We start from the raw sequence: 14,033 nt of genomic DNA on the forward strand, positions 1-14,033 counted from the left end.
AAGAGGACATAACTTCACAGCTTTTGAAGGTAACCTTCTGCAGGAGACGCATAATGGTTTGCCATTTATTTATTTGTATTTAATTAAATATAATTTTTAATTAATATTTATTAATATATAAAAGATAAAAACTATCTGCTGGGATTAATGCAACTCTGGAACCCAACAATCTTATAATACCAAGAGCACTGCTGGAGGTGATGCCTGCAGAGCCTGGGTATTGATGCCATGAAAATAGCGTAGATTTACTATCAAACTTAAACCAAAGCTCACATTTCCTGTATGTAGTGTATTTTAACTCCCAGAAAACTGCAATTTATTAACTTTCTCTTTTAACTCATTATAAGCATGTGAACCGTGATATTATATCAAGCTATTAACTTAATATAACATAATTTATTGAGGTGTACTACCTCATTAAAAACTTAAAATTACATCTTTCTGATCTTTATTTATTGCACACTTCTGCTTTTCCATCTACTGCATGCGTTTTAAAAATGGTTTTGTTTGTTTTTAAGTAGAATTAGAAAAAATCAAACTCATACAGAATCTTAGAATCCTAGTAAATACAAACCTAAAGATAACTCCTAATGTGTGTAGAAGGGAATCAATAACAAAGTAAACCAGAACGGTAACATTAAAAAGAAGTCTTACTTGATAAGCAGTGCTATTAAAATCAAGTGAAGCGCACTCTTCTGTAACATTCAGATTGCCTGCCAGAATCACTGAACACTGATTAGAGAAAAGCCTTAATTGAGCAGATCTTTTAATTTTCACTTCAATTAAAATCAACAGAACAAACACAAACATTGCTTTTTTTTTTTTTTTTTCCTATTTGCATTATTATGATCTTTACCTGGGGAAATGCCAAGCCAGTTATTTGTATTTTGTGGTAAACAGAAAGAATTATAAGACGAAAAAACATTTAAAATGCCATTGAGGCATCCTGAAACATTTTCTTAGGACAGACTTCATCATTTAGGAACTTAAATTAATAACTCTTCAGGTTTTTAAGCCTTTTGTTTTGCTTTTAAAAGAAAAGAAAAACAACCACCACAAAATCTAGAATTCTATTCTTTTTATAAAGTCAATTCTGACTACGGTTTATCCATAAGCACACAAGAGCAAAGAGGCTGGAACCTGGCACTACTTGACTCGTCTGATCCACAAAAACAGGAATTGTTATTTGCCAGATATCAGAATGTGTATCTTGTGCTCAGAGACAGAGTTATAGGGGTGTCAACCCCCCAGTGTTTCCAACACTGTACATCGTTAGTTAAGGGAAAGAGAAAAGAAATTCTGACTCTGAATTTGCAAGCGACAATTAGAAGCACATTGATATGAGGACACAAACTGAGCACAGGCAGTACAACAGTCACACTGAAGTAAGAGAGAATGAAAATACAGAGACCTCTTTACACTCCCTTTGAAAGTACCACTGTCCTTTGAACACAATACACATCCTAGAGTTACTGCCATCACTGAGGTACCGATTCTTTAAACAAGACAGAAGTTTCATTTAACTTTTTATTAGTAACTTTTTATTACTACCAGAAAGCTTAGAATACAGAATTTCCTTATGACTATCACTCATATTTTTATGGTCAGTGGTTTTACATAAATCAAGCAATACCAAGGGGTCTTTAAGTCCACATAAATGTAACGTATTCTAACACATCATAGCTCCTTTACACTGCCAGAATGGCATTTGGCTGCCGTACTGTAAATAAAAGCCTGGCTCTGATTTGTGTCTTACTGTTCAGTGCTTTGAATTCTTGCAGGCTATTTCATACATTCTGCCTAGCCAGATCATGATAGAATGAAATAATATGTCTGAGACTGAACCCACAAGGAGTGCATCTGGACAATAGTCATCATGAGATACAGAAGGTCATTAAAATAAGAAGCTCAGGCTTTTAGGAAAGATTTCATATCAGGTTCAAATTCTGCAAGCAGCTACACATACATTCAATGCTATTGCTTGGAGTGGTTTGTGTCCCACCAAAGGGGAGTAAGAAAAGGAGTAAAATTGCATCTGTCCATACAGATCTGTTCTTGTACAGTCATGCCATGTTTTATGGTGAGGTCCTAGCACAGGCTGTCCGGAGAGTCATGGATGTCCCATCCCTGGAGGGGTTCAAGGCCACGTTGGGTGGGGCTTTGAGCAACCTGATCCAGTGGGAGGGGTCTCTGCCCATGGCAGAGGGTGGAACTGGATGGGCTTTGAGGTGTCCTCCAACCCAAACCATTCTATGATCCGGCTAAACTGAATCAAGGCACAGTGGCTAGAGCACATATTCTACAACGCTAAGGCACCTGATATTTAGCTATCAGATGTTACTAGGTCTTCACTGTACTCAGTTTTCCAGAGAACAGACCATGCCTAACATAACCAAGTATCTGAGGTAGTTCAGCTGAAGGGGTTTGTTCCAATTCAGACCAATCTTATTTGTGTGGTCATTAATCTAACATGGAAGAAATGTAACCTTTATGAAATTGCTTAATTTTCTAAACTGAAGAATATGCTCTTCAGTTTTGAAGGAAACAAACTCACACAGACTTTGTACAGAAAACAGTAACAGGACCCAAGATGCGCCTCTGCCTCTACATATTAATAATTGAACTTACATGTTCACATTCCTTCAGCCCAATAAACAAATGTACAAAATCTCCTCAGCCACATTTATAGTAAAAGCAAACAATACAGGGACCTTACCTATCTTTTCTACGTTCTCCAACAGATACTGGGCTAATGGAAATCCTAGGCAGGGTAGAGAGGGAGTTCTGGGACTGGCTGCTGGCGAAGGAAGACGTTTCCAAGTTCAGAGGTGACTGTGGAGGAGTTATCAAACTGGGACTGCTACATTCCGAGTGTGACAAAGAGCCTATAGAAAACAACATGGAGTTTTAGTTTCCTGCATCTGTCATAGCTTAGAAAGCTACACAGACATAAATATACCACACAGAGACAAAAAAAGCTAGCACTTGACTAACCACGTAAGGAGCTTGGGGAGAACAGGTAACTGATTTTAGACAGTCCAAAATTCCTGTGCTTGATGACTAGATGTCAACTCTGCCACTCTAAGTGCCACACAAATATTGCCATTCCCAACGAGGAGAGCAGGCTCCAGACAAGCTACACCATGTGCATGTCTGAAAGCACTTAGCAAAACAAAATTAAAGAGAAATAATAAAAACCAGGAAAGGAGAAGTAAAATCAAAATTTAATATATAGGTTTAGTTTCCAATAAAATGCTTATGTACAGACCTTTCCTTTGGGTATGAGAAACATTATGAAATACCTGAAAACACCAACTAAACCCCAGTATGTATCACAGAGACAGGAAAGCTCTGCGATTTCAAATGAGCTTGATGTGACGTTATTTGCATCTCCTCCCTGGCTGTACCTTCCCTGAGTAATTTACTGAACAAGAGCCCTGAGAGGAATATTCCAGTTACTTCCTCTGAAATAGCTACAGAAAATCCATCTCAAATTACTGATTGCAAATGAAAGCCGTTGCTAGGAACTGTATTTGCCCAGTTTGGAAAAAGGCTGCACACAACCCATTAGGGCTCCAGAACATTAGAGCGATGATGGAAGTAAAAAGTGGACGTTTACAGTCATCAAAATCCAAATTCTACACCTCTCCAGCACTCTAACTGGTATTAGTACCATGGTTTGAAATATCCTTCACCAAATGACTTTGAGTGAAGCATTAAAATTTTGTCATTGCATTTCAATATATAATTTACAATCAGTAATAGAAGAATATGCAAAAAAATATATTTAACGAATTAACAAAATAATGCAGGTGATGTTACTGTTAAAACTTTTAAGACATCGTTCTAGAAGAAAACAACAATTATAAAGGACACAACAATGCTTATTCTTGCTTTTTTTCCCCCTTTTTCTTAGTGCCACATCTTAGAGTCAACTAACAGAAAAATCAACTTTCATTGGAAAGTTTCTTTTGTTAACCTTATTGTGGGAAAAGGCAAATTCTGTAACCCTAATAAAAGTGTGAGATTTAGATTTTGGGGCAATTTGACAACTGCAAAGGCTTTGGACTGGCAATACTGAAAATAGTACAATTGAAATGACTTATGATATAATTCACCTCTGTCAGAGCCCATGATGGACCTTGGATATCTCGGTGTTAAAGGGATCTTAATGCGTTCTGTTCTGTATTGCAAGTTACTCGAAGAACCTATTTTTACAACAAGAAAACATGACAATGACAAAAGTAAAATTAACTACCGAGAAGAAAAAAATAAGTAGATTCTGTTTCTTCAGTGAGAATTAAAATGGCTTCTGAGTTCATGCAGAAGCCCTCCTCATTACCCTCCTACGTATCGTGTAGATCATGTTTCTAGTATGTTGCCTTGGATACACAGTCAGTATGAACAGAATACAATGCGTGTGTATGGTGCATAAGCACAGTTCAGTCACGTATGACAACTATTTTGAGTAACTGTAAACTGGAAGTGTGAACTTTTGAGCAAGTGTAAACTGTGCACAGCTACTTCCAGTGAACACTTTCAGTCATAAAACCACAAAAAATGAAGCAAAGAACACATGATGCTTTCTAGGTTTTGCTAGCTCTGACAATCCCATAACAATTCTACTTAAGGACTCTTCCATTTATTATGCCTGAATCCCAGAGGAAATAAATCAGAAAAGTTTGTTACCAAGTCTTGCACTGGATGGCAATGAATTAGAGCCATGAGATGCTCTCATACGTGAATTTTCAGAGTAGTCACTGGAGTGTTTATGACTTAGGTCCAAACTCAGGCGACCTTGATGCTGGGAACTACATAAAAAAAAAGAGAATAGTGCAACAGTTAGAACTGGGCAAAGCAACTCAGCAAACTGGCCAGCAAAAGATTGTGGTTATCCCTGAGTAACTGAATAAAATGAATGCTCCTCTTTTATGAAGTCAGAGAAAAGAAAGCCCGAAGTGCTGTAAAAAAGAGGAAAGGCTTTATTTGTGTCGGCAAGGACAAGAAAGCATATTAGAAATTACGTCATTAAAACAATAAATTTCTTTGCCAACATCAGCCCACGGAGTAGAGGAAAACCTCATTCATCAGTGACTGCAAGACACGACAGCAACCAGCATATTGCTTCCATGCAATAATGGCTTTGAGAACTCTAGGTAAAAATAACACATGAGCAGTGTGTTTCACTCTGCACTGTATAAAAAACTGCCAGAAGCAATTTCATTCAAACGAAAGCGAAAATTTCAAGAGATATAAATTTCCAAACACCTGGGATGCAGATGCTGGTGGCATATTTGGCTGGCGACTGATGGGCAATTGCTGGTGTGAACTCGATGGCTCCAGGCGGTGTAGATGGGATTTCTCATGACAGCAGTTACAGCAGGGCACGGTGCTAAGCTTCGTGGTACAGTACCTGCATAAGATGGCAAAAGCACCTTCTTACCAATATTGTTAGCATGTGAACTATAGATTTTAAATATATACAAATATTTACATATTATAACATTTGCATGCATACATGTAACTATAGATAAAATTTATTAACGTACACGCAAGTACATTATTAAGCACCACATAAAACTTAAAATTTCAAACAAGCTGGATGTAAATGCATATATAAAACCCAGATTATAATTTTGTAACAAGTCAGTAATAAAGTGGATTAGTTACCAAAATATTAAGTCTTTCACAGTATATCGTGTTAATATGCACCAGTAACTACAAGATTTTCTCTGTTTTCAAGTGTCAAACTTTTATAGAGTAATAAAAACTCTGTGTTTCTGTCTGCAGAGTCATTTAAGATGAAGCCAAGTTTCTATATGGTACTCGAACTGACTGCAGCTAAAATGATTGTTGTTTCTCTTCTGTTGCATCAAAGATCTCCACTCCTAGTGTGTCCTATGACTTCAAATTATAGCACAGGTACTTTTGAGCATGTCACCAATGGCATATTGTAGTGCATTGTTGTGAGCATGTACACTGTTTCACTAATGGTTCTTAAACAGGTTCCACTTCTTCACAGTCCAAAAGCCGAGCAGGCCACGTTCAGATTACAACAAACCATGTAAACTTTGAGTCACATTTCTTCTGCTCTCATCCTAATTTGTTCACTATGGACAAACTCCTTGGGGCATTCCTAGAAGGTACCGACAAGCTCTGTCACTCACCTGCTGACATGCCACCAGCATATAAAGCAGCAGGCACAAAACCATCACTGTGCCTTGCAGACCGTTTTGGTGAGTATGGGGCCCACTCCTGTAGCTCTGGAGACAGATGCTCCTCACTGGCTGGCGCATACTTCTGAGCCTACAAAAAACATGGAAATCTAATTATAGGAAGTTGGAGATTCAGAAAAAGAAAACACAACAGCCAAACTTTGTTGGCAGTAAGCAATTCCAAACTCTCCAGTTATCTGTTCTAGAATGCCCTTGCCATACCTTTAACTTTCAATTATGCTCTTTGCTTCTACCTCTTCTTCCTTGCCCAGAGAAGTCATGGATGTCCCATCCCTTGAAGTGCTCAAGGCCAGACTGGATGGGGCCTTGGGCTGCCTCCTCCAATGGGAGGTGTCCCTGCCTATGGGGGGGTTGGAACTGGATGGTCTTTAAGGTCCCTTTCAAACCAAACTATTCTACGATTCTATTATTTTTGTAATCATTTTAGGCCTGTGTTTGTAACTTAACTGATGTATTTTCCTTCACAACAGAATAACCAACACTTAGTTATAATTCTCCTCTGAACTACTGCTTGTATGGAACATTCTAAATGTTATTTCAGCCATTATTTCAAGTGTTTCCTAAAGAAGATGTGGATAACAAGCCATAAAGTGTTTTCCTCTAAACCTGTATTTTGAAATACAAGTGGAGCAACCTCTCTTCAACAGAGTAATTCAGGTTTTAGAACCATGACAACTTCTGTTCTGTACGTAACAAGCAGATACCGATGAGTTAAGGAACACAAGAATAGCTCAGATACTGACAATGATGTTAAAAAGCTTCAAGTTCAGGGCTCAGTACACAAAGTTTACACATCTGAAATACACAACAAAAAATAAGAGATTGAATTATGTAATAAGTGATAAATAATTATCGAAAAGGTACTTACAGGTACCTTCCTAGAGTCAACACTTCATCATCACAGGTGTATTGGTAATGGTACCACCTACTACACAGGGATGGAAGTTCGCTTAAATTTATCAACCTAAAATACACAAGCTAACCCGCGTATGTACACAACAAAGGAGACTGATAACACGCAAACCAGCTACAAATTCAACTGCCCTGCATGTTCTACACACATATTTCTCATATTCTAGCATGACTTTAATATATGTGGATTGGACACCGGGGTCACACAACCTGATGTAGCTGTAATGCACTAATGCACAAAGAGGATTCCATCGGAGAGAAATCTTTAGCATGAACAGTGTCCACTTTCTGAGGCTCAATATCGCTTCTGCTCTCCAGCTGACAACTGAAGAGTTACAAAGCTGTCTGTTTCTTGGGACCATGGGGGAAGGAAAAAAAAAAAAAAACAACAAACCTCAAGAATCACAGAATCCAGTCCTAATTTAATCCTGGAAAGGTAAATTAATATATCAAGTAACCTTAATGAAAGAAAAATGATGGCTTTATAATTCTATTATAAATAGAATATAATTCCATTATAAATAGAATAATAATACAATTCTATTCTAATTTTCTTCTTCATCAAGAACCAACACCTATCTATCTGCAGTAACACACAGTGTGTAGAACCAACCATAATACATCCTGTCTATAATTTCTGATGTCTTAAACAGTGAGTGCCAAAACCACCCCCTCTGTTCCACCTAACAAATCTCTTACACATAAGTCCCTGCCTACGTGTGTCCTTGTCACAGAGGGAAAGCCTACACCCACTATAAAAATATTACTACAATCGTAACCAGGACAGTGTAAGAGCTAGCGACAATACACTATAAGAAAGCATGGGACTTGCAGCGCTCATGGATCAACCTGATAAGACTATTGAAAGTAAACACCCCATATTCAAATGTGTTCAATGCCTTGATCTTGTTTTGTTAGATACGAGCCAAAAGACAACATCAGACTAAGCGTGCCTTCACTTCTCGCAGTGCAGTTGTGTAGAAAACACCATGACCTTTCTCTTAGCCACACTGCTCTTCAGGCCTTTTCAGAATAAATCTGATTTCAACTACAAACTTAAACCTTGACACTCTCCAGTGCTGGTTTTTGGCTAGAATTGAGTTAGTTTTCTTCATAGCAGCTAGTATTGTTTTCATGCACATTACTTGTCTTTCTTGGGTTCTATTTCTCTGTTATTTTCCTTTCCATTACATTTTATTTTAATCATTGTTACTCTTTTCATTATTATTTTAATTGCCCTATTAAAGAGCTTTTAACTCAACCCATGAGTTCGCTCACTTTCACCTTTCTGATTCTTATCCCCCAGCCCACTGGAAGGGAGCAAGTGAGTGTCCACGTGGTCCTAAGTGGTTGGCTGGAGTTAAACCACTACACTAATGCAGGATTTGCTGGACAATTCTACACTCAAAACTCTCTGCAATTCTTTCCCCCCCCAAAAAAACGTCAGGGAATGTGGAAGGAAAACAATGGAAGCAGCCAAAAAAAGAGACAAACAAAATTGCCACTTGTGCTCTTCTCCCAGTATTTTTGCAGAACATGGCTCCAAACTACGCACTACTTCCAGTTCAGCTCTGATGTCTGCATTGCTTCTAGAACTCCATGAAGAGTGGTATTATCCAGCTAGGAACAAGTACGGAAACATTCAAGGTCAGGTTGGATGGGGCTTTGAGCAACCTGATCCAGTGGAAGGTGTCCCTGCTCACTGCAGGGGGGTTGGACTAGATGTCCTTCATGGTCCCTGCCAAGCCAGATCATACTCTCATTTAGAACTGTGTTATTAAACCATTCTCTCATAACCAGCCCATCTTTACGGTGTAATGTGCCTAACACTACACGAGATTCAGATTAGAATTACAAAATTAGTTACACAAAGACTTACAAAACCCACCCGTGAACAGTATACCTGTTCTCATTAATTTGTACAAACTGTTAGGTAACAAATGAGACTTTCGTAAAACCTAGGAGGCCCTGTTTTCACCTCTTCTAAAGCTGCCTCTTTGCATTTTTTAATTAAATTTCTTTTTAGATTCTCAAAAACATAGAGCCCAGATCTTCCAACAAGCAGCATTAAAACCCAAGATGTGGCTGCTAAGCAGAAGTCTATCATTCCGTTTGTGGTCACCACTGCCTGTTAAATATCATCACTCCCCAGACCGGTTTTGGATTTTGTGATACTACAAAGTGCCAACTAAGTCTGGGGTAGCTTCTCAGGGGACCTGGGTTTTGCAAACAGGTTATGCTTCCGCTGTTCATTGAAGCTGAGCATGTCTTGGGTTAGAAAGGATGCACAAGGACCATCGAGTCCAACCCCTGTCCCTGCACAGGACAACCCCAACATTCACACTGTGTGCCTCAGAGCTGGGGACTCAAACCCACCCTGAAAAAACACTTTTGAGGTTTCTAGTTTAGTTTAGTGTTTCAATACACAAAGCTTCTACCTGAAGCGCAGGATTAGGAATGGGCATAGGGGTCATTTTATGCCTCAGGGCAGGAGCTGATTTTGGCCTTGGTCTTTTAACCTCTGGCTCTTCGACTCTTTGAAAGCTGATGTCATCTTCACAGGATTTCCTTGAAGAGAGATGAGGGCAGTCAATTCCCTCCTCTCGATAATAATGTCCAGCATTCCTGCTGCGCCCCTTGAGAGTAGCTGAGTCCTGTTTAAGTGCCAAGGAAACAGGAGCTTGGGCAGTGGCTGGGCTGGTGGGGGGTGATCCAGTTGTTACTGTAGACTCCGATGCAGAGCTTGCCTGCTGTTTATGTTTAAATTTGATAGAGTCACTTCTCTTAGGAGGAGTTGGAGGAGTTGAAGCCACTTCAGCTTTTGACGGCTGAGGTGAATGGCCTGTCATCTGATTAGGGGAAAGGTACTCCAGTTTGGGAGGAGTTGGTGGCCTTTTGAAAGTATCAGGGTCAAAGATTGATTTCCTTTGCTTGGGCTTTTTGTACACAGAGAACTTTTCTGTTTCTGTTGCTGAGATATTAACCATGACTTTTGGCCAGGTACCACCACTATGCTTAGTCCCATGTCCTTTGTCAAACGTGGCCTCAGCCATCATACAGTCAGTTCCTGTAGGTTCGTAAGGCAGCCTCCTGTTGTCCAAGTCAACAGCTCCATAGCCTCGGTCCCCATATGTCTCTGGGTTGAAGGAGCTGAGACTGTGTTCTGAATTACTGTGGCAACTGTGTACCGTGCTCCTGTGAGAGTCTGTGTGTAACGTGGTATTAGGGAAAGGCTTGTGATCGCAAAATGAGCCGCTGCTCTGGTCGCTCTGGTCCTTCTTGCCATCCATGATGTCTGGATTGAAAATGTCAGTCTGGGTGGAGCTGTTGAGCTTCAGATTTCGTTTATTTTGGGCTTGTACCTCGGATGCGTGAACCCTACAGTTCGATATTTTCTCAGGATCCTTCAGGTTTTCGAATATATTTTGACCGCTCCAAGATGAACTCTGAGGAAAAACCTAAAACACAAACCACGTGTAATAACTTAGTATTAGGGTTGATCTCTGTTTAGTGTGAGTCTGTTTATTCCAGACTCGTTGATTTACCTACACCTGCACGTACACCCAGACAGTATTGATACAGTTGGGAGAGGTTTAATAAGATCTCACAGATTCAAGGCACAGACATCAGAGAAAATGAAGCTCCACACGGTGGCAGAAGCACCGAACTGACAGTGAAGGGACCCAGATTCTACTTCTGCCTCTGCTAAGCAATGTTAATAAGTCATCTTTCATTGCCCGTTTTCCCTCAAAACTTTCATCTTTTTACTGTCTTAAAACCTCAAGCTCTCTGGAGCTGGAATTATCACCCACAAAGCCCATGTGACAGGCCCAGCATAACAGGATTCTTTAATATGCAAACCAGAATAATATTTTTACAGCGATAAGGCTGAAAAAGGAAGCCTTGTACTTAATCCTCATGACAGCCAGAGTTCCATCTTCTGCACAACTCCCTCCTGGCTAACAGCAAACCTTTCTGTAGTCAGGAGGCAGTTTGCCTTTCATGTACAAAACTGCTGCAGCTCTGAAGCAGAAACAAAGAAGAAAGAAGCAATTGTGCCAGGAGTCATTTCACGTGACCAGCAAACAAATGGGAAACAAGTAAAGGCAAGAAATAAGATTGATTTCCTACCAGATGCCACAATAGCTTTACTTTGGCAATAGCTGCTGAGTGTATCAACAGCAAAATGCATCCAGATGGCCTTACTTTTAGTAGAGACTTTCACGTGGTGATATATTCATTTTTTCCTATACTCTTCCCTGTCCAATGAAAATAATTCCACGTAAGTTGAAGAAAATTCTGCAAATCTAGCGTCTCCTACTCACCTTCATGAGGGACAGCGTAAGGGAATCCCGACAGTTCCGTAGCAGAGCTTCACATTCAGTAAGCGATTTATTATCTAGTGCAATGCCATTGATCTGCACACAAAAAAACCCATGACAGACAGCTGTAAACCAAGGTAGCAGGTGGGAAGCATCTTAGGTTGGCATCTTTAAGACAGGGATAACACTTAAGGTATATAAGGCTGAAGTCTGCTTGATCTTGTCCTGTCTTTTTCCATTCTCTGCTAAAAAACAAGCCTTCTAACTACAATTTTGCTGTTCCTCCTGGAGATTAAGCATAATGACACTTATTTCACTATATCAGACTATGCATTTTTACATGGACAGGAACCACCATCACCCTTCACAGTTCATACACCGGACAGGTCGTTTAAGGCTGCAAACCCACACAAGTAAAAACATACCCTCCAAAAGGATGACTTCTGTGGTACCATAACTGAAAAGACAAGAACCCTTTCATCCAACCACAGGAGGGCTTTTTGGAACTGACCTTTCCTATTCAATATAAAAATCACAACTATCATTATCTACACACTAAGAGTATAGTAAATCTGTGTCAAAAATTCTAATACGAGCTACATGTAGCAAATAATTTGCACATTATATTAATCACTCAGCCTACGAACACATTGATTTATAATAAATACTTAGTGAATATACAAAAAGAGTGTAATACAGAGGAAGTAGAAAACTAATTGGAAAGTTTTTAAAGAGTATGGCCAATGATAATGCTTTAAAATAGATGAAAATAAAACAGACTGCATTTGTAAGACTTACAGCAATTATTCTATCTCCCACAGTGAGGGAACCCTCTTTGGCAGCTGGGCTTCCGGGCACAACAGCAGCAACAAATATTCCATTTTCTAGACTGACCCCACTATCTGAAATACACACACAAAGAAAAGAATTGACTCCTGCAATTCAAATACCTTGCTCAAACAGCATGTCTGCCCTGCCTGTATGAGAAAGAAACCGAACTACCAAACCGACTGAACTTCAATTTCTGAAAGCTCTTTTAAAGAAACATAGTATGGGACAAACAGGAACTTAGGTACCCTGAGATTAAATATAACCACACAAAGCTGGGGTGATTGATGGGTTTAACAGCCTTGTTTAGACTGCCAGTAACACCCCAGAGAGGCAGCTAACTAGAACTGAGTGTTAAAGACAAAGAACAAGAACAAAAAGAAAAACCTGTACTTACAGAATAAGGTTATAACTGATATTGGCATTCTTAGTTTGCTAAAAACTATCTCTACCTAGGACGAAGTAACACTTAAGTGGGATTTCAGCAGAGGCCCAGAACATGTACTTTTACGCCAAGCCACTTCTGGCTGAAGAAGCACGTATCATTTCCATCCATCCTTTACAGCCATTACCTTTATGTCCAGAAACATTGATGTGAAGAGGTGTTATCACTCGCCCACCTAAGGACTTCCTTCTTCGAACCACCATGTTAATAACACCACCTCCATTTAGAACAGCTTTTATCACTTGCTTTTTATCCTTATTAGTAAGATCCACATCATTTATCTTCAGCAGCCAGTCATTCACTCTGGTAGATGAACAGAAACAAGCAGGTCAGTGTTCCAAATATACTTTGCTGGATGCAACACATTAATAACATTTGTGACAAGGGATACAACAGAGCTGTTCTCAATAACCTAATCTCTAATTATCTGCACTTCTCTGTTCCTGGAAAAGCATTAAACAGCAGCTAAATGAAAATCAGGACTTCTAGTTTGCACTTTATTAGCAAAAGGATATTGTCAAATCTCTAATGAACATCCATTTCAAAGCAGCTCTTCGCTCAGAGGAGAGTTATTAAAAACCTCCTGTCAACACTGAGAACACGAGGAGGTTTCAAATTGACCCTTGTTCCGCTCTGCTCTTTCCCACACTCCCCCAACAGCTCATTCTCAGGTGAGCTCTCAGGCTGAGAGAGTTGGGGTTGTCAGCCTGGAGAAGGCTCCAGGGAGAACTTCGAGCAGCTTCCAGTACTGAAAGGGGCCTACAGGAAAGCTGGAGAGAGACTTTTTACAAGGGCCTGAAGTGATAGGACAAGAGGGAATGGCTTTAAACTAGAAGGGGGAAAATTTAGATTGGACGTTAGGAAGAAATTCTTTACTATGACAGTGGTGAGGCACTGGCACAGGTTGCCCAGAGAAGTCATGGCTGTCCTAACTCCAGAGGTGTTCAAGGCCAGGCTGGATGGAGCTTTGAGAAACCTGATTCAGTGGGAGGCGTCCCTGCCCATGGCAGCAGGGCTGGAACTGGATGGGCTTTGAGATCCCTTCCAACTCAAACCATTCCATGATTCTGTATCTTCCCCAATTTAAATAAAAAGATAAAAGTTTGAATAGATAATAAATGGAGTAGGTGAGACACAGAGAAAAAAAACATCTCAAATCCTGATGAGTTTTAATGAGTGTGTCAAACTGGTTAATTTCTGCAATGTTTTTAGGGGTTGGTCTTCTCCATGTGGTTTCCCAACTATCATTAATATTATACATAACTGGTGACAAAGTGCTTTAAAAAATGA

General features: G+C 39.7%; 1 protein-coding gene across 6 annotated transcripts in view; it reads right to left on the reverse strand.

Moving 5' to 3' along the window:
- The window catches only part of DLG5 (discs large MAGUK scaffold protein 5), an 89,999-nt gene that overhangs the window by 15,296 nt on the left and 60,670 nt on the right, over positions 1 to 14,033 (reverse strand). For all 6 annotated transcript variants that reach the window (XM_054071153.1, XM_054071148.1, XM_054071149.1 and 3 more), the window contains 9 exons: positions 12,871 to 13,046; positions 12,269 to 12,372; positions 11,474 to 11,566; positions 9,587 to 10,606; positions 6,168 to 6,306; positions 5,269 to 5,413; positions 4,690 to 4,811; positions 4,119 to 4,208; positions 2,717 to 2,885 (listed from right to left, as the gene is read on the reverse strand). In XM_054071153.1, coding sequence (XP_053927128.1) covers positions 2,717 to 2,885; positions 4,119 to 4,208; positions 4,690 to 4,811; positions 5,269 to 5,413; positions 6,168 to 6,306; positions 9,587 to 10,606; positions 11,474 to 11,566; positions 12,269 to 12,372; positions 12,871 to 13,046 — 2,058 coding nt within the window. The remainder of the gene's footprint in view (positions 1 to 2,716; positions 2,886 to 4,118; positions 4,209 to 4,689; positions 4,812 to 5,268; positions 5,414 to 6,167; positions 6,307 to 9,586; positions 10,607 to 11,473; positions 11,567 to 12,268; positions 12,373 to 12,870; positions 13,047 to 14,033) is intronic.

Source organism: Cuculus canorus, chromosome 7, assembly GCF_017976375.1.
Source record: "Cuculus canorus isolate bCucCan1 chromosome 7, bCucCan1.pri, whole genome shotgun sequence".
In the NCBI taxonomy this organism is placed as follows: Eukaryota; Metazoa; Chordata; class Aves; order Cuculiformes; family Cuculidae; genus Cuculus; species Cuculus canorus.